The 27,540-nt window shown below is 43.3% G+C and overlaps 2 protein-coding genes across 2 annotated transcripts; both read left to right on the top strand.

Moving 5' to 3' along the window:
* The first annotated feature begins 78 nt into the window (after positions 1-78).
* Positions 79-4,510, top strand: anapc16 (anaphase promoting complex subunit 16). Its single transcript, XM_064963853.1, has 4 exons — positions 79-181; positions 524-670; positions 3,592-3,666; positions 3,972-4,510. Exons 2-4 carry the CDS (start codon positions 529-531, stop codon positions 4,079-4,081), a joined length of 327 nt encoding a protein of 108 aa, XP_064819925.1. The 5' UTR covers positions 79-181; positions 524-528; the 3' UTR covers positions 4,082-4,510.
* Positions 4,511-24,574: 20,064 nt separating this feature from the next.
* On the top strand, positions 24,575-26,300 carry ddit4 (DNA-damage-inducible transcript 4). Its single transcript, XM_064963851.1, has 3 exons — positions 24,575-24,746; positions 25,026-25,297; positions 25,487-26,300. Exons 2-3 carry the CDS (start codon positions 25,090-25,092, stop codon positions 25,984-25,986), a joined length of 708 nt encoding a protein of 235 aa, XP_064819923.1. The 5' UTR covers positions 24,575-24,746; positions 25,026-25,089; the 3' UTR covers positions 25,987-26,300.
* The last annotated feature ends 1,240 nt before the right edge of the window (positions 26,301-27,540 follow it).

Consider the following 27,540-nt stretch of genomic DNA (forward strand, 5'->3'; position numbering starts at 1 on the left):
TCGCTGATCTCTAAACCGCATGGATAGACATTCCGCTCTCGCAACAAATTAATGATGCGCCGATATCAACATTTGATTTTATATATCGCCCAAGCCGTAAAGCGGGGGTTATTGTTGGGGTAGCTAACCAGAAACATAAACAAAAGCAGCAGTTAGCCTGCCGCTTTCTCCATCACCAGTGGTAGGTTCATCACTTCAATAATAATCTTATGTCTGATTTATTATGCGGAAAGTTTGCTTCAGTAGTAAATGCGCTGTGTTTCATGTAGCTAGCTATGTTTGTCAGTTTATTATTCTTAACGTTGTTAGCCTTGTGTTGTTAGCCAACGTTAGCTAGCTAGTCATGCTAATGTAATGACAAAGATTTGTATAACGTGTTCTATCTGTGCTAATGCTGCTCAGCTAACGTCAGCTAAATTTACTTTGAATAAATATTGCTGGTCATGTGGGACTGTATTTATCCGCAATACACGACTCTGAACTTGGTGATCATGATTTTGCCGTTTTTGTTCCTCTTCCTCAGTTGGAATGGCAGCCTCCTCCTCATCCTCCTCTGCCGGAGGGGTTAGTGGGAGTTCCGTGACTGGCTCTGGATTCAGCGCATCAGAACTCATCCCCCCGCGTAAGGTCCTCTACACGTATCCCAAAGGAGCCGGGGAGATGATGGAAGGTAGGCTTTCTTTGACACAGGCCAATCACCAGTGGCTTTGGAATATAGGTTCAGAACGTTGCAAGACACAAGACCGGTGACGAGGATTCTTTTGGAGTTCTAGAAAACCTTGTCTGTTCTGTACATTCTACCTGCAACATTCTGAACATTGTTCTTGGCTCTGATTGCAATATTAATCGTGCTCATATCCCATATACAGTGATGTTGTGTGTTTCAGATGATTAATGTTTATATCTGTGTGTGTGTGGTTAGCTACTGTACATGTGTGTGTGGTTCTGAATACAAGCCCCTTCTGTACATCTGCCCAGCCACACTTCTCTTACAACTATTCTATCTGGCGTCAAGTCAAGTGTTGCTTGTCTGGATTTTACCCACAAGATAAACAATGTGTCCCTGGAACTTTTCACTGTTCCCTTAATGACCTAGCTACCATGCGTCATAGTTGGATCTTCCTCCAGGAGGACGTGCACTGCTACCAGCGACAGTCAATGCTCTGCCCCAACGTCACCCCACAAAGCGCATCGCCAGTGTGCCCCACTTCCCTCACACCCAAATCAATCTGGCTTCAAGTCAAGCGTAGTTAGTGATCCTTTGATCTGGAGTTGGTGACCCATGATCCTTTTGAATCATAGTTGGATCTTCATCCAACAGGACGTACATGGGCACCAGCAAGCAGTCAGTGCTCTGCCAATGGGTCAGCCCACAACACCCACCACCAGTTTTGTCACATCACACAAGAGGATCTGTTTGTTTGAACCCGAAGGGCCATCTGGCTCCTTGCCCCTGCTTTGTGCATCCCAAATGACACCCTATTACCTACGTTGTGCACTAATTTTGACCAGAGCCTTATGTGCCAGAGTTGTACACTATATTAGGATAGGGTGCCCCATCCTTTGTTACCTCATAGACCCCAAATCAAACATTGTGTTGTAATGAATGTCTTAGTTTGGATCATTGTGCTGGAAAGCACTGGGTGTTCCGAGGACTAATGGGCTCACTGTTAAGTGGAACAGCAGTGAAACTGGTGGCCAGGGTTGGGGTTCTTTTCCACTTTGTTTTTGGGGCCCGTGCCATAGGGCGGTGCACAATTGGCCGAGCGTCATCCTGGTTAGGGGAGGGGTTTGGCCCGGGGTAGGTCGTCCTTGTAAATAAGAATTTGTTCTTAACTGACTTGCCTAGTTCAATAAAAATAAAAATATATTACAAAATGATTAATAAATGGCAGCCTATTCCCTATACCAGGGATCATCAACTAGATTCAGCCACGGGATGATTTTTGGTTTTACTTGAGTGGATGGTCGGGGGGCCTGAACATAATTAAGAAATCATTTGTAGACTGCAAATTGACCACAAGAAGACCAAACAGATTGTTTTAGTCAAATATTATATCAAACCTTGCTTACTTGTATACTGTATATGATCAGATGTGTCTCTCTATTCTGCACCGGACTACTTGGGAACAGATTTTGCAAAAAATGTAATCACTTGGCGCTGATGTTTTGATTCTTTTGGCCAACATTGAAAATGGGGGGACCGAATTCGGTCCGTGGGCCGCCAGTTGAAGAACCTAATCCTACATTGTGCACTAATATCATATGGGCCATGTTTGACAGTAGTGCACTGTCTAGGGCCATGGTCAACAGTAGTGCACTGTCTAGGGCCATGGTCAACAGTAGTGCACTGTCTAGGCCCATGGTCAACAGTAGTGCACTGTCTAGGGCCATGGTCAACAGTAGTACACTGTCTAGGGCCATGGTCAACAGTAGTGCACTGTCTAGGGCCATGGTCAACAGTAGTGCACTGTCTAGGGCCGTGGTCAACAGTAGTCCACTGTCAACAGTAGTCCACTGTCTAGGGCCATGGTCAACAGTAGTGCACTGTCTAGGCCCATGGTCAACAGTAGTGCACTGTCTAGGCCCATGGTCAACATGTCTAGGGCAATGGTCAACAGTAGTGCACTGTCTAGGGCCATGGTCAACAGTAGTACACTGTCTAGGGCCATGGTCAACAGTAGTGCACTGTCTAGGGCCATGGTCAACAGTAGTGCACTGTCTAGGTCCATGGTCAACATGTCTAGGGCCATGGTCAACAGTAGTGCACTGTCTAGGGCCATGGTCAACAGTAGTCCACTGTCTAGGGCCATGGTCAACAGTAGTGCACTGTCTAGGGCCATGGTCAACAGTAGTGCACTGTCTAGGGCCATGGTCAACAGTAGTGCACTGTCTAGGGCCATGGTCAACAGTAGTGCACTGTCTAGGGCCATGGTCAACAGTAGTGCACTATCTAGGGCCATGGTCACAGTAGTGCCATTTGTGACACATTGTGTGGTAGTTGATTATTTTGTCCATGGTCAACAGTAGTGCACTTTTGGTCAACAGTATTCTCCAGCAAACTGCACTGTCTAGGGCCATGGTCAACAGTAGTGCACTGTTGGGCATATTGGAGTGCACTGTCTAGGAGTTATATCATGTTTTAGCTAACTCCTGTCTACTTACTTACTCTAGGTAATTACTGAGGATTGTGTCTCCATGGTCAACAGTAGTGCACTGGAGGATTGGGTATTAAATAGTTTCTAGGGAACAGAGTGCCAAAACCATATACTATAATACAGTATGTTATATAAGTTATATCAGATCTATAGCCTAATAGTTTTGCGTTGGGTATTAAATAGTTTGTACCACAAAACCATATACTATAATACAGTATGTTATATAATAGAACTATAGCCTAATAGTTTTGTGTGTGTGTGTGTGCGTGCGTGCTGGTTTGGGTTGTGATCCGGAAGGCACGTTTCCATTCTTGTTGTTTAAACTATCTCAGGGCTAACTTGTCTACCACTACAGTATTTTGTAACATGTGCCAGTTGAGGAAAGCGTAACAGTAGTTGATGTGATATTGAACATGACCCCTTGTGTCTTCAGACGGCTCAGACAGATTTCTGTGTGAGTCTGTGTTCAGCTACCAGGTGGCGTCAACACTGAAACAGGTGAAGCATGGTAAGTCCATCAGTCTCTTCATTCAATTATTTTATTGCAGTAGTCTTTAAAAAAAATTTTTTACAAAAAATTAATGCCTAAGTGTGCATGCATCTCAAATGACACCCTATTTCCCTATATATAGTGGACTACTTTCAACCAGAGCCCTATGGGCCTGGTCAAAAGTAGCCCACTATATAGGGAATAGGGTGCTATTTAGGATGCATTTTTTTGTTTCGGGAAAAATAACTCTGCTAACGGATACAAACGAATGCAATGCTTTGATCTAACAGCATATTTCACTGCTTTGTTTTTTTGTTTTTTAGATCAACAGGTATCTAGAATGGAGAAACTGGCCAGTTTGGTTGAAGAGCTGGAAGCAGATGAGTGGCGTTACAAACCAATCGAACAGCTTTTGGGATTTACTCCGTCTTAAAGTCCAAATAAAGACCTGCTCAGTAGCCGCTAGCTGGACACCACTGGAGGAACATGTTGAACACAGAACACTACTTTATTTCCAACTCATTTGGTTTATTGTCCTTTGTTGTGTCATTCCCACAGGGAAGGATGTTCCTGCCTGTTATTGGCCAATGATTAGCTGTGGTCACGAACTGGAGGAAGGAACACCCTGATCTGAGAGAGCTATTGTTGTGACCTAAAATAAACAACTTTATCACTGCAATGAATTATGAATTGAGTAATTAATCATGTTCTAGTGGGGAAATTGATGCATTCATGTTTTACTAGTGTTTTTTTTTTAAATAAACGAAATAAAATGGAATCCTCTTCCTATGTATTAAAATGAAAACATGACATACTTGGATTATCATTTATTAAATATTTAAATAAAAATATACAGAATCAATTGTATTTGAATTATTTTCTGTTTTATAACATTATTACAATGCATTATTTGTTATCACATAGTTGAAAACAATAGAACCAGGCTAATTGTATTACTGTAAATACCAAGGTCAATGAGAATGTAGGGCAACACAATAACATCAGCAGCGACAGCCAGGCTTGTTATTCAACACCCATTCTAAAGGGAGGGGACCGAACAGGCTGGTGTTCAACACAATAACATCAGCAGCGACAGCCAGGCTTGTTATTCAACACCCATTCTAAAGGGAGGGGACTGAACAGGCTGGTGTTCAACACAATAACATCAGCAGCGACAGCCAGGCTTGTTATTCAACACCCATTCTAAAGGGAGGGGACTGAACAGGCTGGTGTTCAACACAATAACATCAGCAGCGACAGCCAGGCTTGTTATTCAACACCCATTCTAAAGGGAGGGGACTGAACAGGCTGGTGTTCAACACAATAACATCAGCAGCGACAGCCAGGCTTGTTATTCAACACCCATTCTAAAGGGAGGGGACCGAACAGGCTGGTGTTCAACACAATAACATCAGCAGCAACAGCCAGGCTTGTTATTCAACACCCATTCTAAAGGGAGGGGACTGAACAGGCTGGTGTTCAACACAATAACATCAGCAGCAACAGCCAGGCTTGTTATTCAACACCCATTCTAAAGGGAGGGGACTGAACAGGCTGGTGTTCAACATGACATCAGCAGTGATGTCCATGTGTTGATATTCAACACCCATTCTAAATGGAGATACACACACAGGCACAACACAATAACATCAGGCAGCCAGTCATTCAAACCCATTCTAAGGGAGGAGACTGAACAGGCTTTGTTGTGGATAAATCACCACCATGTCCATGTCTACACTACCAGGCTGTAATGTGCAGATCTACACTACACAGGGCATCAGGTGTCAGTCATTAAAGGACAAGGGGGAGTAGGTGTTTTGTTAATAAATCACCAGGGCATTCTGTCTACACTACCAGGGCTGTAGGTGTTCTGTCTACACTACCAGGCTGTAGGTGTTCTGTCTACACTACCAGGGCTGTAGGCTTTCTGTCTACACTACCAGGGCTGTAGGTGTTCTGTCTACACTACCAGGGCTGTAGGTGTTCTGTCTACACTACCAGGGCTGTAGGTGTTCTGTCTACACTACCAGGGCTGTAGGTGTTCTGTCTACACTACCAGGGCTGTATGTGTTCTGTCTACACTACCAGGGCTGTAGGTGTTCTGTCTACACTACCAGGGCTGTATGTGTTCTGTCTACACTACCAGGGCTGTATGTGTTTCTGTCTACACTACCAGGGCTGTAGGTGTTCTGTCTACACTACCAGGGCTGTAGGTGTTCTGTCTACACTACCAGGGCTGTAGGTGTTCTGTCTACACTACCAGGGCTGTAGGTTTCTGTCTACACAACCAGGGCTGTAGGTGTTCTGTATACACTACCAAGGCTGTAGGTGTTCTGTCTACACTACCAGGGCTGTAGGTGTTCTGTCTACACTACCAGGGCTGTAGGTGTTCTGTCTACACTACCAGGGCTGTAGGTGTTCTGTCTACACTACCAAGGCTGCAGGTGTTCTGTCTACACTACCAGGCTGTAGGTGTTCTGTCTACACTACCAGGGCTGTAGGTGTTCTGTCTACACTACCAGGGCTGTAGGCTTTCTGTCTACACTACCAAGGACAGACTGTTTAGGTGTTCTGTCACACTAGTCCAGGGACAGACTGCTGTTTGGTGTTCTGTCTACACTCCAGGGACAGACTGTTGTTTGCCAGAGTTCTGTCAGTACACTACCAGGGACAGACTGTAGTTTGCCAGAGTTCTGGTCAGTACAGTCCAGGGACAGACTGTTGTTTGCCAGGTTCTGTCAGTACACTCCAGGACAGACTGTTTACCAGAGTTCTGGTCAGTACAGTCCAGGGACAGACTGTTGTTTGCCAGAGTTCTGGTCAGTACAGTCCAGGGACAGAATGTTGTTTTCCAGGAGTCTGATCAGCAGGGTGCAATGTTACAGGATATTGGGATAGAAATGTATTGTGGAACGTATATGTTGTCTGTAATGTCCAGTAGAATAGAGCATTTTAAAATGTCAGCTCTATTCTTATGGCATTTCTATCTGCGGTGTTCCTCGACAGTGTTTGTCTACTGAGCGTGGCCCTGGCAGAGATCCAGTCTCTTTCACCCTGGCGTTTGGTGGGTCTTACTGAATCTGAAGTCAGGAAATGTGCTGTACTTGGTGATCACACCAGTGAATGAATGTTTTTCAGTTGAATGAGCAGTGGGGAAGCTCAGTGGTTGGTTGACTGTACAGAATGTACTGTACTAGTTTACAAACTGTTTTTTTTTTCAATAAAAGGGTGTGACTAACCACTTCTGAAAGAGTCCCGAAAACTTGTTTTTAACCAGGCTTCTGGTGTCCTTGCTGTGTTAAAACTTGTTTTTAACCAAGTCATGTTTCTATACACTTTGTGTAAAACTTGTTTTTAACCAGGTTTCTTACACTTTGTTCTCTCTGTGTTAAAACACTTTGTGTCTCTTGCTGTGTTAAAACTTGTTTTTAACCAAGCTCATGTTTCTATACACTTTGTGTCTCTTGCTTGTTAAAACTGTGTTAAAACTTGTTTTTAACTTTGTGTCAAAAACTTGCTCATGTTTCTTGCTGTGTTAAAACTACACTTTGTGTCTCTTGCTGTGTTTTCTAAAAAAACTTTGTTTTTTGTGTCTCTTGCTGTGTTAAAACTTGTTTTTTAACCAGGCTTCTGTTTCTTTACACTTTGTGTCTTTTGCTGTGTTAAAACTTGTTTTTGACCAAGCTCCTGTCCCTCTACACTTTGTGTCTCTTGTTGTGTCAGTTGGTAGATTTGTATTTCTACAAAGGACACATAATAAAAGTTATTTCAAACAATCAACTTGCCTCTACTGATTTCGGTAACCTATCTACTTTCCTTGATCAGATAGAGACAAAGGTTGTTGAAGGGAGCCTTAAGTCGTTTTATGACAGCACATTGTTTGTCTTGCTGCAGTTCACATTGTGTGCATTGTGCATCGTCTAGCAGTTCAATCTCCTTGACTAGTACAGTCCGTCCATCTCTCGTCATGTGTTGTTTCACTGCATATGTGATACCTGGCTGCCATCCAAAAACTGTTCTTTTCTTCCTCTGGCAGACCACATAAGCCTGATTGAGAATGTGGTCTCCTACTAGCAGCAAGGCCTGATACAGAACACACTAGTTTACCAGCCGATCACGTTGTTCTGCCAATTTTGGGACAGTAAAAAGTTACTTTACTGAGCCGATGCAACACAACTTAAGTTAGTTCCTAATCAGTAGGTCTTTTTGTGAGTCCGATATTTTATGATCACTCATGTTTTATTTTTCAAGTAGCATGTTTAGTGTACATGTGGAGGATGTCAGAAGTACTTTAAACATATGACTACGGCATACTGGGGTTTAGACAGCACCACTATGGCTACCATGCTGGTTGCAGTGGTCTTAGATGATAGAAAGAATAGTACTGCCATTTCTGTAGACTTGTCAAAAGCTTTTTATACAGTAGACCACGTTATTCTGTTGAATAAGCTGTCCTGACAGGGTAATATAGACCATGTTATTCTGTTGAATAAGCTGTCCTGATAGGGTAATATAGACCATGTTATTCTGTTGAATAAGCTGTCCTGATAGGGTAATATAGACCATGTTATTCTGTTGAATAAGCTGTCCTGATAGGGTAATATAGACCATGTTATTCTGTTGAATACGCTGTCCTGATTCGGGGTAATATAGACCATGTTATTCTGTTGAATAAGCTGTCCTGATAGGGTAATATAGACCATGTTATTCTGTTGAATAAGCTGTCCTGATAGGGTAATATAGACCATGTTATTCTGTTGAATAAGCTGTCCTGATAGGGTAATATAGACCATGTTATTCTGTTGAATAAGCTGTCCTGATAGGGTAATATAGACCATGTTATTCTGTTGAATAAGCTGTCCTGATAGGGTAATATAGACCATGTTATTCTGTTGAATAAGCTGTCCTGATAGGGTAATATAGACCATGTTATTCTGTTGAATAAGCTGTCCTGATAGGGTAATATAGACCATGTTATTCTGTTGAATAAGCTGTCCCGATAGGGTAATATAGACCATGTTATTCTGTTGAATAAGCTGTCCTGATAGGGTAATATAGACCATGTTATTCTGTTGAATAAGCTGTCCTGATAGGGTAATATAGACCATGTTATTCTGTTGAATAAGCTGTCCTGATAGGGTAATGTCATGTCTTGTTATGTCTGTTCCTGTCCTTTCTCTTCACTCTCTCTCTCTGCTGGTCTTTTTAGGTTACCTTCTCTGTCTCTCATTCCTCAGCTGTTCTACATCTGCCCTAACTAGCTCTTTCACTCTTCCCCACCTGTTCTCTCTTCCCCCTCTGATTAGGTCTCTATTTCTCTCTCTGTTCCTGCTACTTTCAGTGTCTGATTCTTGTTTGTGTTTTTTGATGCCAGAAGCAAGCTGTCGTCTCGTTTGCTTCCACCTTGTCCTGTCCTGTCGGAGTCTGCCTGGCAGGAGCATCCTGCACTATACTAACGTTCTTTTTGTTCCGCTGACAACGTTGGAAGAGGATTTATGCCATTCCTGTATTTTCATTAAAGAACTCTGTTTTCTGTTAAAACCGCTTTTGGGTCTTCACTCAAGTTCATAACAGAAGAATCAGACCAAGAATGGACCCAGCGGCTCCGGACCCTTTTCACTCCGCCGTCGAGATCCAGGGAGCGATGCTAGGCAGACACGAGGAGGAATTGTCTGCTGCTCAACATGCCGTTGAGACCCTGGCCGTCCAAGTCTCCGACCTCACAAGACAGGTTCACCAACTCCACCTCGATCCACCGCCCACTTCCAGGGTTTCCGAGTCTCCGGAGCCCAGGATCAACAACCCGCCGTGTTACTCTGGGGAGCCCGCTGAGTGCCGCTCATTCCTCACTCAGTGTGATGTGGTGTTCTCTCTCCAGCCCAACACTTACTCCAGGAGCGCAGCCCGCATCGCCTACGTCATTTCTCTCCTTACCGGACGGGCGCGTGAGTGGGGCACGGCAGTCTGGGAGGCGAGGGCTGAGTGTATTAACCAGTATCAGGACTTTAAGGAGGAGATGATACGGGTTTTTGACCGTTCTGTTTTTGGCGAGGAGGCTTCCAGGGCCCTGTCTTCCCTATGTCAGGGGAATAGATCCATAACGGATTATTCTATTGAGTTTCGCACTCTCGCTGCCTCTAGTGACTGGAACGAGCCGGCTTTGCTCGCTCGTTTTCTGGAGGGTCTCCACGTCGAGGTTAAGGATGAGATCCTCTCCCGGGAGGTTCCTTCCAGTCTGGACTCCTTAATAGCTCTCGCTATTCGCATAGAGCGACGGTTTGATCTTCGTCGCCGAGCTCGTGGAAAGGAGCTCACGTTCTCCGTTGCTCCCCTCTCCACATCACTGCCACCTGCCGCATCACTGCCACCCTCCTCCGCCGGCTCGGATGCTGAGCCTATGCAGCTGGGGGTATTCGCATCTCGGCCAAGGAGAGGGAACGGAGAATCACCAATCGCCTCTGTCTCTACTGCGGCTCCGCTGGTCATTTTGTCACCTCATGTCCAGTAAAAGCCAGAGCTCATCAGTAAGAGGAGGGCTACTGGTGAGCGCAACTACTCAGGCCTCTCCTTCTGGATCACGCACTACCTTTCCGGTCCATCTCCGCTGGCCCGGTTCATCTGCTTCCTGCAGTGCCTTGATAGACTCTGGGGCGGAGGGCTGTTTTATGGACGAGACCTGGGCTCGGGAACATGACATTCCTCTCAGACAGTTAGGGAGCCCAGGGCCTTGTTCGCTTTAGATGGTAGTTCTCTCCCCAAGATTCAGCGTGAGACGCTGCCTTTAACCCTCACTGTCTCTGGTAATCATAGCGAAACCATTTCTTTTTTAATTTTTCGTTCACCTTTTACACCTGTTGTTTTGGGTCATCCCTGGCTAGTGCGCCATAACCCTTCTATTAATTGGTCTAGTAATACTATCCTATCCTGGAATGTTTCTTGTCATGTAACCTGTTTAATGTCTGCTATCCCTCCTGTTTCCTCTGTCTCTTCTTCACAGGAGGAGCCTGGCGATTTGACAGGGGTGCCGGAGGAGTATCACGATCTGCGCACGGTGTTCAGTCGTTCCAAGGCCACTTCTCTCCCTCCACACCGGTCGTATGACTGTAGTATTGATCTCCTTCCGGGAACTACTCCCCCCCGGGGTAGATTATACTCTCTGTCGGCTCCCGAACGTAAGGCTCTCGAGGATTATTTGTCGGTTTCGCTCGACGCCGGTACCATAGTCTCCTCCTCCTCCCCCGCCGGAGCGGGGTTTTTTTTTTGTTCAGAAGAAGGACGGGTCCCTGCGCCCATGCGTGGATTATCGAGGGCTGAATGACATAACAGTTAAGAATCGTTATCCGCTTCCTCTTATGTCTTCAGCCTTCGAGATCCTGCAGGGAGCCAGGTTTTTCACCAAATTGGACCTTCGTAACGCCTACCATCTCGTGCGCATCAGGGAGGGGGACGAGTGGAAGACGGCGTTTAACACTCCGTTAGGGCACTTTGAATACCGGGTTCTTCCTTTCGGCCTCGTTAACGCTCCAGCTGTCTTTCAGGCACTAGTTAACGACGTCCTGAGAGACATGCTGAACATTTTTGTTTTCGTTTACATGGACGATATCCTGATTTTTTCACCGTCTCTCTCGATTCATGTTCAGCACGTGCGACGCGTCCTCCAGCGCCTTTTGGAGAACTGTCTTTATGTGAAGGCTGAGAAGTGCACTTTTCATGCCGCCTCTGTCCCTTTTCTCGGTTCCGTTATTTCCGCTGAGGGCATTAAGATGGATCCCGCTAAGGTCCAGGCTGTCATTGATTGGCCCGTTCCTAAGTCACGCGTTGAGCTGCAGCGCTTTCTGGGCTTCGCTAATTTCTACCGTCGTTTCATCCGTAATTTCGGTCAGGTGGCAGCTCCTCTCACAGCCCTTACTTCTGTTAAGACGTGCTTTAAGTGGTCCGTTTCCGCCCAGGGAGCTTTTGATCTTCTTAAGAATCGTTTTACATCCGCACCTATTCTTGTTACACCTGACATCTCTAGACAGTTTGTTGTTGAGGTTGACGCGTCAGAGGTGGGCGTGGGAGCCATTCTTTCTCAGCGCTCTCTCTCTGACGGCAAGGTCCATCCTTGCGCGTTTTTCTCTCATCGCTTATCGCCGTCAGAACGTAACTATGATGTTGGTAATCGCGAACTGCTCGCCATCCGCTTAGCCCTAGGCGAATGGCGACAGTGGTTGGAGGGGGCGACCGTTCCTTTTGTCGTTTGGACTGACCATAGGAACCTTGAGTACATCCGTTCAGCCAAACGACTTAATGCGCGTCAGGCTCGTTGGGCTCTGTTTTTCGCTCGTTTCGAGTTTGTTATTTCTTATCGTCCGGGCTCAAAAACACCAAACCTGATGCTTTATCTCGTCTCTTCAGTTCTTCTGAGGTCTCCACCGACCCCGATGGGATTCTCCCTGAGGGGCGTGTTGTCGGGTTGACTGTCTGGGGAATTGAGAGGCAGGTAAAGCAAGCACTCGCTCACACTCCGTCGCCGCGAGCTTGTCCTAGGAACCTTCTGTTCGTTCCCCGTTCCTTCTCGTCCGGCCGTTCTTCAGTGGGCCCACTCTGCCAAGTTAGCCGGCCACCCCGGCGTTCGGGGTACGCTCGCTTCCATTCGCCAGCGTTTCTGGTGGCCCACTCGGGAACGTGACGCGCGTCGATTTGTCGCCGCTTGTTCGGTCTGCGCGCAGACTAAATCTGGGAACTCTCCTCCTGCCGGCCGTCTCAGACCGCTTCCCATTCCCTCTCGACCGTGGTCTCACATCGCTTTAGATTTTATCACCGGACTGCCTTCATCAGCGGGAAGACAGTTATTCTTACGGTTGTCGATAGATTCTCTAAGGCGGCTCATTTCATTCCTCTCGATAAGCTCCCTTCTGCTAAGGAGACGGCTCAGATCATTATCGAGAATGTTTTCCGAATTCATGGCCTTCCGTCTGACGTCGTTTCCGACAGAGGCCCGCAGTTCACGTCTCAATTTTGGAGGGAGTTTTGCCGTTTGATTGGGGCTTCCGTCAGTCTCTCGTCCGGCTTTCATCCCCAGTCTAACGGTCCAAGCCGAACGGGCCAATCAGACTGTTGGTCGCATTTTACGCAGTCTTTCTTTTCGTAACCCTGCGTCTTGGTCAGAACAGCTCCCCTGGGCAGAGTACGCCCACAACTCGCTTCCCTCGTCTGCTACCGGTCTATCCCCTTTTCAGTGTAGCCTCGGGTACCAGCCTCCGCTGTTCTCATCTCAGCTCGCCGAGTCCTGCGTCCCCTCCGCTCAGGCTTTTGTCCAGCGTTGCGAGCGCACCTGGAAGGGGGTCAGGTCGGCACTTTGCCGTAATAGGGCGCAGACTGTGAGGGCCGCTAATAAGCGTAGGACCAAGAGTCCTAGATATTGTTGCGGTCAGAGAGTATGGCTCTCCACTCAGAACCTTCCCCTTAGGACAGCTTCTCGCAAGTTGGCCCCGCGGTTCATTGGTCCGTTCCGTATTTCCCAGGTCATTAATCCTGTCGCAGTGCGACTTCTTCTCCCGCGCTATCTTCGTCGCGTTCACCCGGTCGTCCATGTCTCCTGTGTTAAGCCCGTTCTTCGCGCCCCGCTCGTCCCTCCCCCCCCCATCCTTGTCGAGGGCGCACCCATCTACAGGGTTCGTAAGATTTTGGACATGCGCCCTCGGGGCCGTGGTCATCAGTACCTAGTGGATTGGGAGGGGTACGGTCCTGAGGAGAGGAGTTGGGTTCCCTCTCGGGACGTGCTGGACCGTTCGCTGATCGATGATTTCCTCCGTTGCCGCCAGGTTTCCTCCTCGAGTGCGCCAGGAGGCGCTCGGTGAGTGGGGGGTACTGTCATGTCTTGTTATGTCTGTTCCTGTCCTTTCTCTTCACTCTCTCTCTCTGCTGGTATTTTTAGGTTACCTTCTCTGTCTCTCATTCCTCAGCTGTTCTACATCTGCCCTAACTAGCTCTTTCACTCTTCCCCACCTGTTCTCTCTTCCCCCTCTGATTAGGTCTCTATTTCTCTCTCTGTTCCTGCTACTTTCAGTGTCTGATTCTTGTTTGTGTTTTTTGATGCCAGAAGCAAGCTGTCGTCTCGTTTGCTTCCACCTTGTCCTGTCCTGTCGGAGTCTGCCTGGCAGGAGCATCCTGCACTATACTAACGTTCTTTTTGTTCCGCTGACAACGTTGGAAGAGGATTTATGCCATTCCTGTATTTTCATTAAAGAACTCTGTTTTCTGTTAAAACCGCTTTTGGGTCTTCACTCAAGTTCATAACAGGGTAATATAGACCATGTTATTCTGTTGAATAAGCTGTCCTAACGGGGTAATATAGACCATGTTATTCTGTTGAATAAGCTGTCCTGATAGGGTAATATAGACCATGTTATTCTGTTGAATACGCTGTCCCGATAGGGTAATATAGACCACGTTATTCTGTTGAATAAGCTGTCCTGACAGGGTAATATAGACCATGTTATTCTGTTGAGTAAGCTGTCCTGATAGGGTAATATAGACCATGTTATTCTGTTGAATAAGCTGTCCTAACGGGGTAATATAGACCATGTTATTCTGTTGAATAAGCTGTCCTGATAGGGTAATATAGACCATGTTATTCTGTTGAATAAGCTGTCCTGATAGGGTAATATAGACCATGTTATTCTGTTGAATAAGCTGTCCTAACGGGGTAATATAGACCATGTTATTCTGTTGAATAAGCTGTCCTGATAGGGTAATATAGACCATGTTATTCTGTTGAATACGCTGTCCCGATAGGGTAATATAGACCACGTTATTCTGTTGAATAAGCTGTCCTGATAGGGTAATATAGACCATGTTATTCTGTTGAATACGCTGTCGTGATAGGGTAATATAGACCATGTTATTCTGTTGAATAAGCTGCCCTGATAGGGTAATATAGACCATGTTATTCTGTTGAATAAGCTGTACTGATAGGGTAATATAGACCATGTTATTCTGTTGAATAAGCTGTCCTGATAGGGTAATATAGACCATGTTATTCTGTTGAATAAGCTGTCCTGATAGGGTAATATAGACCACGTTATTCTGTTGAATAAGCTGTCCTGATAGGGTAATATAGACCATGTTATTCTGTTGAATAAGCTGTCCTGATAGGGTAATATAGACCATGTTATTCTGTTGAATACTCTGTCCTGATAGGGTAATATAGACCACGTTATTCTGTTGAATACGCTGTCCTGATAGGGTAATATAGACCATGTTATTCTGTTGAATAAGCTGTCCTGATAGGGTAATATAGACCATGTTATTCTGTTGAATACGCTGTCCTGATAGGGTAATATAGACCATGTTATTCTGTTGAATAAGCTGTCCTGATAGGGTAATATAGACCATGTTATTCTGTTGAATAAGCTGTCCTGATAGGGTAATATAGACCATGTTATTCTGTTGAATAAGCTGTCCTGATAGGGTAATATAGACCATGTTATTCTGTTGAATAAGCTGTCCTGATAGGGTAATATAGACCATGTTATTCTGTTGAATAAGCTGTCCTGATAGGGTAATATAGACCATGTTATTCTGTTGAATAAGCTGTCCCGATAGGGTAATATAGACCATGTTATTCTGTTGAATAAGCTGTCCTGACGGGTAATATAGACCATGTTATTCTGTTGAATAAGCTGTCCTGATAGGGTAATATAGACCATGTTATTCTGTTGAATAAGCTGTCCTGACGGGGTAATATAGACCATGTTATTCTGTTGAATAAGCTGTCCTGATAGGGTAATATAGACCATGTTATTCTGTTGAATAAGCTGTCCTGATAGGGTAATATAGACCATGTTATTCTGTTGAATAAGCTGTCCTGATAGGGTAATATAGACCATGTTATTCTGTTGAATAAGCTGTCCTGATAGGGTAATATAGACCATGTTATTCTGTTGAATAAGCTGTCCTGACAGGGTAATATAGACCATGTTATTCTGTTGAATAAGCTGTCCTGATAGGGTAATATAGACCATGTTATTCTGTTGAATAAGCTGTCCTGATAGGGTAATATAGACCATGTTATTCTGTTGAATAAGCTGTCCTGAAAGGCTTGGGTACTGATGCTTGCTGATGATTTCGTAATTATCTCAATGACAGAACTCAGGCCATCAAGGTAGATGAGGTCAAATCCGAGATCCTTGAGTTACATACTCGGCCTGCTAACGTTTACAATCTATATAGAAATTTAAAAAACATGAGTAATGCTGTAAACAATTGTAATATTCATTTTGTATGCAGATGATAGTGTTGTATTCCATTACTGTTGTCACGTCCTGACCTTAGTTCCTTTTGATGTCTCTATTTTAGGCTGGGCAGGACGTGAGTTGGGGTGGGCATTCTATGTTGTTTTTCTAGGTTTGCTTTTCTATGTGTTTGACCTGGTATGGTTCCCAATCAGAGGCAGCTGTCTATCGTTGTCTCTGATTGAGAACCACACTTAGGTTGCCTGTTTTCCCACTATGATTTGTGGGTAATTGTTTTCTGTGTCTGTGGTTTCACCATACAGAACTGTTTCGGTTTGCATTTCTTTCCTTCACTTTGTTATTTTGTATTTTTTCGTGTTCTGAGATAATAAATGATCATGGACACTAACAACGCTGCATTTTGGTCCGATCCTTCCTACTCCTCATCAGACGAAGAAGTTTGTTACAAGTCTTTTCACATTTAAAATCTGATTTGCTAGCACTGCAGAGGTCACTGTTGGATCTAAAGTTGGTCAATACAAACAAAACCAAACGCATGCTTTTCTTCTAGGTCCTATAATCCAGATTTAAATGAATTTGTAATGACTAGTTTGAATGCTGCACAAATTGAGCGAGTTCCTTCCTACAAATATCTTGGTATCTGGCTTGATGACAAAATGTAATAAAAAAAAAACATGTCACTAAGGTGGTGAAGAAGATGAAAGTTCAAGGTTGGTTTATTTTACAGAAACAAAGCATGTCTGACTTTTGATATCAGGAAGGATATTGTCCAGGCCACTTTTGTGTTGATTTAAGATTCTGGGGATATTATCTGAACGCCTGCAGCAGCAACGATACTTAAACCAGTAGATGCTGTTTTCACTTGGGCCCTTAGGTTTATTACTGGTTATGGTTCTAGAACTCAACGTTATGCCATTAGGTTTATTACTGGGGATGGTTCTAGAACTCAACCTTGTGCCATTAGGTTTATTACTGGTTATGGTTCTAGAACTCAACGTTGTGCCATTAGGTTTATTAATGGTTATGGTTCTAGAACTCAACGTTGTGCCATTAGGTTTATTACTGGTTATGGTTCTAGAACTCAACGTCAGTTCAGAGTCATGATCAGAGCCCTCTGAAATAAGAAGTTCTGGTCCCCCATTGGTCAGTTCAGAGTCATGATCAGAGCCCTCTGAAATGAGAAGTTCTGGTCCCCCATTGGTCAGTTCAGAGTCATGATCAGAGCCCTCTGAAATAAGAAGTTCTGGTCCCCCATTGGTCAGTTCAGAGTCATGATCAGAAACCTCTAAAATGAGAAGTTCTGGTCCCCCTTGGTCAGTTCAGAGTCATGATCAGAAACCTCTGAAATGAGAAGTTCTGGTCCCCCTTGGTCAGTTCAGAGTCATGATCAGAGCCCTCTGAAATGAGAAGTTCTGGTCCCCTTGGTCAGTTCAGAGTCATGATCAGAGCCCTCTGAAATGAGAAGTTCTGGTCCCCCTTGGTCAGTTCAGAGTCATGATCAGAGACCTCTGAAATGAGAAGTTCTGGTCCCCCTTGGTCAGTTCAGAGTCATGATCAGAGACCTCTATGTTGATAAATGTGATACAATATACAAAATATATTAAGAAAAATGTATGTTGTATTTATGCAGGGCTCATCTGAAAAAGAGGCCCTAGTCTCAGCATGACTTCCCTGACAAAATAACGGTTTAATAATACTATGCAACATGGCATGTAGCCTAGCGGTGAGAACGTTGGTACAGTAACCAAGAGGTTGCTGGTTCAACTACCCGAGCCGACAAAGTGCAAAATCTGTCGATGTGCCCTTGAGCAAGGCACTTAACCCTAATTTGCAATCAGGGGTGTTGTACTACTATGGCTGACCCTGTAAAACAACACATTTCACTGCATCTATCATACTACTATGACTGACCCTGTAAAACAACACCTATCATACTGCTATGACTGACCCTGTAAAACAACACCTATCATACTACTATGACTGACCCTGTAAAACAACACCTATCATACTACTATGACTGACCATGTAAAACAACACCTATCATACTACTATGACTGACCCTGTAAAACAACACCTATCATACTACTATGACTGACCCTGTAAAACAACACCTATCATACTACTATGACTGACCCTGTAAAACAACACCTATCATACTACTATGACTGACCCTGTAAAACAACACCTATCATACTACTATGACTGACCCTGTAAAACAACACCTATCATACTACTATGACTGACCCTGTAAAACAACACCTATCATACTACTATGACTGACCCTGTAAAACAACACCTATCATACTACTATGACTGACCCTGTAAAACAACACCTATCATACTACTATGACTGACCCTGTAAAACAACACCTATCATACTACTTTTTATTTTTTATTTTATTTCACCTTTATTTAACCAGGTAGGCTAGTTGAGAACCAGTTTTCATTTACAACTGCGAGCTGGCCAAGAATAAAGAAAAGCTGTTCGATACAACAACACAGAGTTACACATGGAATAAACAAACATACAGTTGAAAAAATCTATATACTGTACAGTGTGTGCAAATGAGGTAAGATAAGGGAGGTAAGGCAATAAATAGGCCATGGTGGCGAAGTAATTACAATATACCAATTAAACTTAAACACTGGAGTGATTGACGTGCAGAAGATGAATGTGCAAGTTGAGATACTGGGGTGCAAGATAAATAAATAAATAAATAGAGTATGGGGATGAGGTAGTTGGGTGTGCTATTTACAGATTAGCTATGTACAGGTGCAGTGATCTGTGAGCTGCTCTGACAGCTTGTGCTTAAAGCTAGTGAGGGAGGTAAGAGTCTCCAGCTTCAGAGATTTTTGCAGTTTGTTCCAGTCATTGGCAGCAGAGAACTGGAAGGAGAGGCGGCCAAAGGAAGAATTGGCTTTGGGGGTGACCAGTGAAATATACCTGCTGGATCGTGTGCTACGGGTGGGTGCTGCTATGGTGACCAGTGAGCTGAGATAAGGCGGGGCTTTACCTCGCAGAGACTTGTAGATGACCTGGAGCCAGTGGGTTTGGCGACGAGTATGAAGCAAGGGCCAACCAACGAGAATGTACAGGTCGCAATGGTGGGTAGTATATGGGGCTTTGGTAACAAAAAGGATGGCACTTTGATAGACTGCATCCAATATGTCGAGTAGAGTGTTGGAGGCTATTTTGTAAATGACATCGCCGAAGTCGAGGATCGGTAGGATGGTCAGTTTTATGAGGGTGTGTTTGGCAGCATGAGTGAAGGATGCTTTGTTGCAAAATAGGAAGCCGATTCTAGATTTAATTTTGGATTGGAGATGTTTAATATGAGTCTGGAACTACTACTATAACTGACCCTGTAAAACAACACATTACACTGCACCTGTCATACTACTGTTACTGACCCTGTAAAACAACACCTATCATACTACTATGACTGACCCTGTAAAACAACACCTATCATACTACTATGACTGACCCTGTAAAACAACACCTATCATACTACTATGACTGACCCTGTAAAACAACACCTATCATACTACTATGACTGACCCTGTAAAACAACACCTATCATACTACTGGGACTGACCCTGTAAAACAACACCTATCATACTACTATGACTGACCCTGTAAAACAACACCTATCATACTACTATGACTGACCCTGTAAAACAACACCTATCATACTACTATGACTGACCCTGTAAAACAACACCTATCATACTACTATGACTGACCCTGTAAAACAACACCTATCATACTACTGTTACTGACCCTGTAAAACAACACCTATCATACTACTATGACTGACCCTGTAAAACAACACCTATCATACTACTGGGACTGACCCTGTAAAACAACACCTATCATACTACTATGACTGACCCTGTAAAACAACACCTATCATACTACTATGACTGACCCTGTAAAACAACACCTATCATACTACTATGACTGACCCTGTAAAACAACACCTATCATACTACTATGACTGACCCTGTAAAACAACACCTATCATACTACTGGGACTGACCCTGTAAAACAACACCTATCATACTACTATGACTGACCCTGTAAAACAACACCTATCATACTACTATGACTGACCCTGTAAAACAACACCTATCATACTACTATGACTGACCCTGTAAAACAACACCTATCATACTACTATGACTGACCCTGTAAAACAACACCTATCATACTACTGTTACTGACCCTGTAAAACAACACCTATCATACTACTATGACTGACCCTGTAAAACAACACCTATCATACTACTGGGACTGACCCTGTAAAACAACACCTATCATACTACTATGACTGACCCTGTAAAACAACACCTATCATACTACTATGACTGACCCTGTAAAACAACACCTATCATACTACTATGACTGACCCTGTAAAACAACACCTATCATACTACTATGACTGACCCTGTAAAACAACACATTACACTGCACCTGTCATACTACTGTTACTGACCCTGTAAAACAACACCTATCATACTACTATGACTGACCCTGTAAAACAACACCTATCATACTACTATGACTGACCCTGTAAAACAACACCTATCATACTACTATGACTGACCCTGTAAAACAACACCTATCATACTACTATGACTGACCCTGTAAAACAACACCTATCATACTACTGGGACTGACCCTGTAAAACAACACCTATCATACTACTATGACTGACCCTGTAAAACAACACCTATCATACTACTATGACTGACCCTGTAAAACAACACCTATCATACTACTATGACTGACCCTGTAAAACAACACCTATCATACTACTATGACTGACCCTGTAAAACAACACCTATCATACTACTGTTACTGACCCTGTAAAACAACACCTATCATACTACTATGACTGACCCTGTAAAACAACACCTATCATACTACTGGGACTGACCCTGTAAAACAACACCTATCATACTACTATGACTGACCCTGTAAAACAACACCTATCATACTACTATGACTGACCCTGTAAAACAACACCTATCATACTACTATGACTGACCCTGTAAAACAACACCTATCATACTACTATGACTGACCCTGTAAAACAACACCTATCATACTACTATGACTGACCCTGTAAAACAACACCTATCATACTACTGTTACTGACCCTGTAAAACAACACCTATCATACTACTATGACTGACCCTGTAAAACAACACCTATCATACTACTGTTACTGACCCTGTAAAACAACACATTACACTGCACCTAATCCGGTGTATGTGACAATGACTAAAATAAAAACCACAGAACGATGCAAAACATGTCCCTGCATCCTCCAAACACAAAACCAACTCATTTGCTTATCTGCATTAAGAACATGATGTTCACGACACGAAGATAATGTTCCAGACCACTTCCTGAAAGCAGTTCCTCACAGTCAATAGTCACCATGTTATCCTTTCACAGTGACATCAGCAACTGACTCAACTCCAGCCACTTTAATAATGGGAATTGATGGGAAATGTTGTAAATATATCACTAGCCACTTTAAACAATGCTACCTTATATAATGTTACTTACCCTACATTATTCATCTCATATGCATACGTATATACTGTACTCTATATCATCGACTGCATCCTTATGTAATACATGTATCACTAGCCACTTTAACTATGCCACTTTGTTTACATACTCATCTCACATGTATATACTGTACTCGATACCATCTACTGTATCTTGCCTATGCTGCTCTGTACCATCACTCATTCATATATCCTTATGTACATATTCTTCATCCCCTTACACTGTGTATAAGACAGTAGATTAGGAATTGTTAGTTAGATTACTTGTTGGTTATTACTGCATTGTCGGAACTAGAAGCACAAGCATTTCGCTACACTCGCATTAACATCTGCTAACCATGTGTATGTGACCATTAACATCTGCTAACCATGTGTATGTGACCATAAACATCTGCTAACCATGTGTATGTGACCATTAACATCTGCTAACCATGTGTATGTGACCATTAACATCTGCTAACCATGTGTATGTGACCATAAACATCTGCTAACCATGTGTATGTGACCATTAACATCTGCTAACCATGTGTATGTGACCATAAACATCTGCTAACCATGTGTATGTGACCATTAACATCTGCTAACCATGTGTATGTGACCATTAACATCTGCTAACCATGTGTATGTGACCATTAACATCTGCTAACCATGTGTATGTGACCATTAACATCTGCTAACCATGTGTATGTGACCATTAACATCTGCTAACCATGTGTATGTGACCATTAACATCTGCTAACCATGTGTATGTGACCATTAACATCTGCTAACCATGTGTATGTGACCATTAACATCTGCTAACCATGTGTATGTGACCATTAACATCTGCTAACCATGTGTATGTGACCATTAACATCTGCTAACCATGTGTATGTGACCATTAACATCTGCTAACCATGTGTATGTGACCATTAACATCTGCTAACCATGTGTATGTGACCATAAACATCTGCTAACCATGTGTATGTGACCATTAACATCTGCTAACCATGTGTATGTGACCATTAACATCTGCTAACCATGTGTATGTGACCATTAACATCTGCTAACCATGTGTATGTGACCATTAACATCTGCTAACCATGTGTATGTGACCATTAACATCTGCTAACCATGTGTATGTGACCATTAACATCTGCTAACCATGTGTATGTGACCATTAACATCTGCTAACCATGTGTATGTGACCATTAACATATGCTAACCATGTGTATGTGACCATTAACATCTGCTAACCATGTGTATGTGACCATTAACATCTGCTAACCATGTGTATGTGACCATTAACATCTGCTAACCATGTGTATGTGACCATAAACATCTGCTAACCATGTGTATGTGACCATTAACATCTGCTAACCATGTGTATGTGACCATAAACATCTGCTAACCATGTGTATGTGACCATTAACATCTGCTAACCATGTGTATGTGACCATTAACATCTGCTAACCATGTGTATGTGACCATTAACATCTGCTAACCATGTGTATGTGACCATAAACATCTGCTAACCATGTGTATGTGACCATTAACATCTGCTAACCATGTGTATGTGACCATAAACATCTGCTAACCATGTGTATGTGACCATTAACATCTGCTAACCATGTGTATGTGACCATTAACATCTGCTAACCATGTGTATGTGACCATTAACATCTGCTAACCATGTGTATGTGACCATAAACATCTGCTAACCATGTGTATGTGACCATTAACATCTAATAACCATGTGTATGTGACCATTAACATCTGCTAACCATGTGTATGTGACCATTAACATCTGCTAACCATGTGTATGTGACCATTAACATCTGCTAACCATGTGTATGTGACCATTAACATCTGATAACCATGTGTATGTGACCATAAACATCTGCTAACCATGTGTATGTGACCATTAACATCTGATAACCATGTGTATGTGACCATTAACATCTGATAACCATGTGTATGTGACCATTAACATCTGCTAACCATGTGTATGTGACCATAAACATCTGCTAACCATGTGTATGTGACAAATAAAATGTGATTTGATTTGAACACGATCAACAGACAAGGTATTACAGACAGTTCAGCAATACGTCTGAGACTAATACAATTTGTCAGTTGTTGATAAAGGATCAATATACCTGTAAATGCTCTCTGCCTTGCTTTACAAATGGTAACAGAGAATGTTCTATCCTGTGGGGAGTGGGAGATGCAACGTGACAATATACAGTATGTACTATAACAGCAGCTGAGCATAACATAGTAACAGACCTGGACTGAACAACATAAACAACATAATGATGAATTGACATAACGTAAAGGCAACATGAAAACGTATAAAGTCGAGCTATATTATAACCAGAAGTGTGTCCATTGTCTGCCGTTCTCTTGTTTATCTGTAGCTGACAGTTTCTATGCCTATTGCCAGTGGTTTGGGGGGGGGGTACATGGGATGACAAAACAGCATTTTCAACAGTTATTCTCGCAAGTAAAATCATAACTATGCACCACCAAATGATGACAAAACATTTTCGACAGTTATTCTTGCAAGTAAAATCCTAACTACGCACCACCAAATTGATGACCCTGCTGTTCTAAGTTCCTTTTAGGGTATCAGGTCAAATGCATGTTGTATCTAGAACTATGTGTAGTGTAGTAAGCAGTGGACTATGCCTACTCAGCTAGTACAATGTAATACGCTTAGTTTAAATCAGATACATGGTTCCAAACCCATGACGTAATGTTACACCTTCTGCTTAGTCAATGTATTGCGTCCTATTATTTTGGAAATGAACAAGAGCACGGAGTTTTAAGATGTCCGGGCTATGTCCGGGCTAGTACTACGTGCAACAAAGACTGTAGCTGGTGTTTTTCCCGATCAGAAAATACATTTTGAGGGTCCCAGCCCCCCTTCACCATGTCTGTGTCCTTCCTTCTGCCCCCTCTGTGATTAACCGCATGTTACCAGGCAAGATAGAACACCGATGACGTGCCCCTGCTTTTGATTGGCTGAAGAGTGAGAGCTGGGCGTGCTGTCCTGCCTCTGATTGGCTGAAAAGTGAGAACTGGGCGTGCCGTTCTCCGTCTGCATATTTAAACAGCCTCGTCGCTGCAGAATATCTGCAGAGCTGAGCAGCTGTGCGACGGGAGAGATACATGTATAGTCGGCTTGGCTTGACTGGGAAGCCTTTGTCCTCAATCGCAGCAACAAAAATAAATAAACAGACTTTAACTGGATTAGCAACAGAAAGAACATTTCCACGTTAGCAACATATCTTTGTAAGTATCTACTGTCCACTGGCTATTGTTTCAACCTATTGTCTCGACCGTCAACTTTGAACAACTAACGTTAACTAGCTTAGTCAACTGCCTTTTTCCTCCACTCGGTAAACGTTTACTACAATAGATAGCTAGCTATATCAGCCATTGAATAGCTAGCTGTATTGTTAGATTGTCTGATGTGTAAATTCTAGCTAGTCAACGTTACTGTAGCTAGCGAGCTACTCTTCATTTTAAATTCAGTGGTCTCATCTTTTGCCCTTTTATTTCTCTCAACAGAACCTGATCTATGATCCCCGAGACTTGGAAAGTTATAAGAAGTTGAACACTTGACCACTTGGAAATGATGCATGCACTTCCTACAACCATGATGGTCCATGATTTAGATATCTTCAGCTCATCTCCTTCTCCAATGGACGCCATCGCCAAAAGGTCTTCATGGGGGAAACTGGTGCAGAAGTTAACGGACTTCAGCGGAGACGGCCAGAGCAGCCGTCACAGTTTAGACTCCGACTCAGACAATGGCAGCAGGACTGATCTCTCAGACTCCGGTAAATATTTTAATAACTCGACCTAGCCTGGTGCCCGGACCTGTTTTGTGCTGTCTTATTGAAGATAGGAGTTGGCTATTAATACAGAAACCAACAGATCTGAGACCAGGTTCTTATTATTGCTAGTTTGACAAAAACAATAGATCTATCTGATGTTCTGTATGACTAAAACTGCCCTCTATCTTTCAGGGTTTGACTTTATCTCCTCATCTGATGACTTCGGCAATGTGCTATACGATGATCTCCTCTCAATGGAGGAGACCCTTCTGAAAGAACTTGTGCACTTGATTGCCAGTAGCTTAAGGGAAGCCAAAGACGGTGCTCTTAGATGTTCGAAACTACTCATCCCTGAGAAGCTTCTAGAACACATAGGCCAAGAGCTCCTTCACCTGGCGGCCAGCGAGCCCTGTGGCCTGAGGGGGGCTCTCATAGACCTCTGTGTGGAACAGGGGGAGGTGTGTCAGAGTATGGAACAGATCGCCGTGGACCCATATCTTGTCCCTACCTTCCAGCTCACACTGGTGCTGAGGCTCGATTCTGGAGGACTGTGGCCCAAAATCCAAGGGCTTTTCTCCACAAAGTCTCCATCCAGTCCCGTAAAGAGACAGGCAATTAGACTGAGCACGGGCTTCAGAGTGATCAAGAAGAAACTGTACAGCTCTGAAGAGTTGCTCATTGAAGAATGCTGAGAGAAACCAAAGAGACGTTCTTTAGATATTTTTCTAATAAACCTTGTTGTACCAAGTGTCCTACCTACAACGCCCTACCTACATTTGGGATTCTAGTCAAATGTATGATTTCTAGGACATTTTCTTAACTGTTAAGATGAACTGCTGATTACTTTGCTATGTTCATTATTTGCCACTTGGTGTTCCTGTGTCGGGGAGCCACAGTAAATGGTACGTGAGTAGTTTAGTGTGCTTAAGAGAAGTGTTAACGCAAAACACTCAAAATGACGTTTCTGGCACTTTTGCAAACCACTAATATCTATTTTTATACAAGATGGGTGGTTTGGTTTTCCATTTATTGTTAAAAATGTTTACCTGTTTCTATTGAAACCAGACAATGGCAGCTAGCTGTATGGTAATGTTTGTATGTGGCCATTTAGAAACTGTGGTAATATTTTTTTTTTTCATTTCACTGTACACTATGGTAAGGGGACCAGATTGACATGTTTGGTTAGAGACCGACATTACTTAGCAGTACTTGCTTCTCTGTCTGTAGCATCCATTCTGGGAACCACTGTACACTATGGTAAGGGGACCAGATTGACATGTTTGGTTAGAGACCGACATTACTTAGCAGTTTTTCTGTCTGTATTTCACTGTACACTATGGTAAGGGGACCAGATTGACATGTTTGGTTAGAGACCGACATTACTTAGCAGTACTTGCTTCTGTCTGTAGCATCCATTCTGGGAACCACAGGTCAGTTTGCTTGCTTATTTCTGGTTTCGACTCGATCGTCCTCCTGCATACTCATCTGTGCATCATTTTATTTGATATTCAAATATCTGTACTGTCTTGATACTTTCCATTTTATGAACCTCAGACAAATATTTTTTTTTACAAAACTCATTGCTTTGATCGTCTTGTGATACCTATCACTGAAATGAAACTCCTCTTTACCTCATTGAATCAAGAACACCAAATGTAGGTTGCACACCGTAGCTGCATTTTACACAGGCAACAAAATTGTTTCCCCCCCACTGATTGGGCTTGACTTTTGATCAGTTAGATCAGATCTTTGCCAATAATTGGGACAAATGATCCACATTGCTCTGCCTGTGTAAAAGGAGCCAGAGTAGCAAAGGCTTTATCATTAGATGAATTGGAACGTGAATAGTTCTGAAGGATCATGAAGCAACACAGGCGCATTTGAGTTTTTCTCCATTCATTGCAGGGCCTTTGTCTGAGCTCCACCACTTGTTTTTCTTGCGTCAGCGCCCTCTAGCGATACAGCAAGTCAACTACAGGTGTTGACCATAAAGTGAGGAAATATATTGCAGTATCCCAAGAAATGGCCTGTGTATGAGACACATTTACTTGGAAGACATGTTCTAAAAGGGGCAGTCAAGTACTGAGAAGTACATAAAAACTAGTGCCAACCAGCCCCAGGGTAGATGTTCATTGTTATTACTTCTGGTTCCTCACCACTAATTTGCTTGTGGTTTTAAATACATATTGTAGATACTGAAACGTTGCGGAATGAAGCCGTCCCTGGGAAACGTGCACAACAGCCCA

Source organism: Oncorhynchus masou, unplaced genomic scaffold, assembly GCF_036934945.1.
Source record: "Oncorhynchus masou masou isolate Uvic2021 unplaced genomic scaffold, UVic_Omas_1.1 unplaced_scaffold_856, whole genome shotgun sequence".
Classification (NCBI taxonomy): Eukaryota; Metazoa; Chordata; class Actinopteri; order Salmoniformes; family Salmonidae; genus Oncorhynchus; species Oncorhynchus masou.

What these genes read in the sequence shown, in the direction of transcription:
- ddit4 (XM_064963851.1), top strand. Translation starts at nt 25,090, where the DNA reads ATGATGCATGCACTTCCTACAACCATGATGGTCCATGATTTAGATATC. An exon ending in GACTGATCTCTCAGACTCCG is followed by an intron (nt 25,298 to 25,486) that starts GTAAATATTTTA and finishes TCTATCTTTCAG; the next exon opens with GGTTTGACTTTATCTCCTCA.
- anapc16 (XM_064963853.1), top strand. Translation starts at nt 529, where the DNA reads ATGGCAGCCTCCTCCTCATCCTCCTCTGCCGGAGGGGTTAGTGGGAGT. An exon ending in AGCCGGGGAGATGATGGAAG is followed by an intron (nt 671 to 3,591) that starts GTAGGCTTTCTT and finishes TTGTGTCTTCAG; the next exon opens with ACGGCTCAGACAGATTTCTG. An exon ending in ACTGAAACAGGTGAAGCATG is followed by an intron (nt 3,667 to 3,971) that starts GTAAGTCCATCA and finishes TTTGTTTTTTAG; the next exon opens with ATCAACAGGTATCTAGAATG.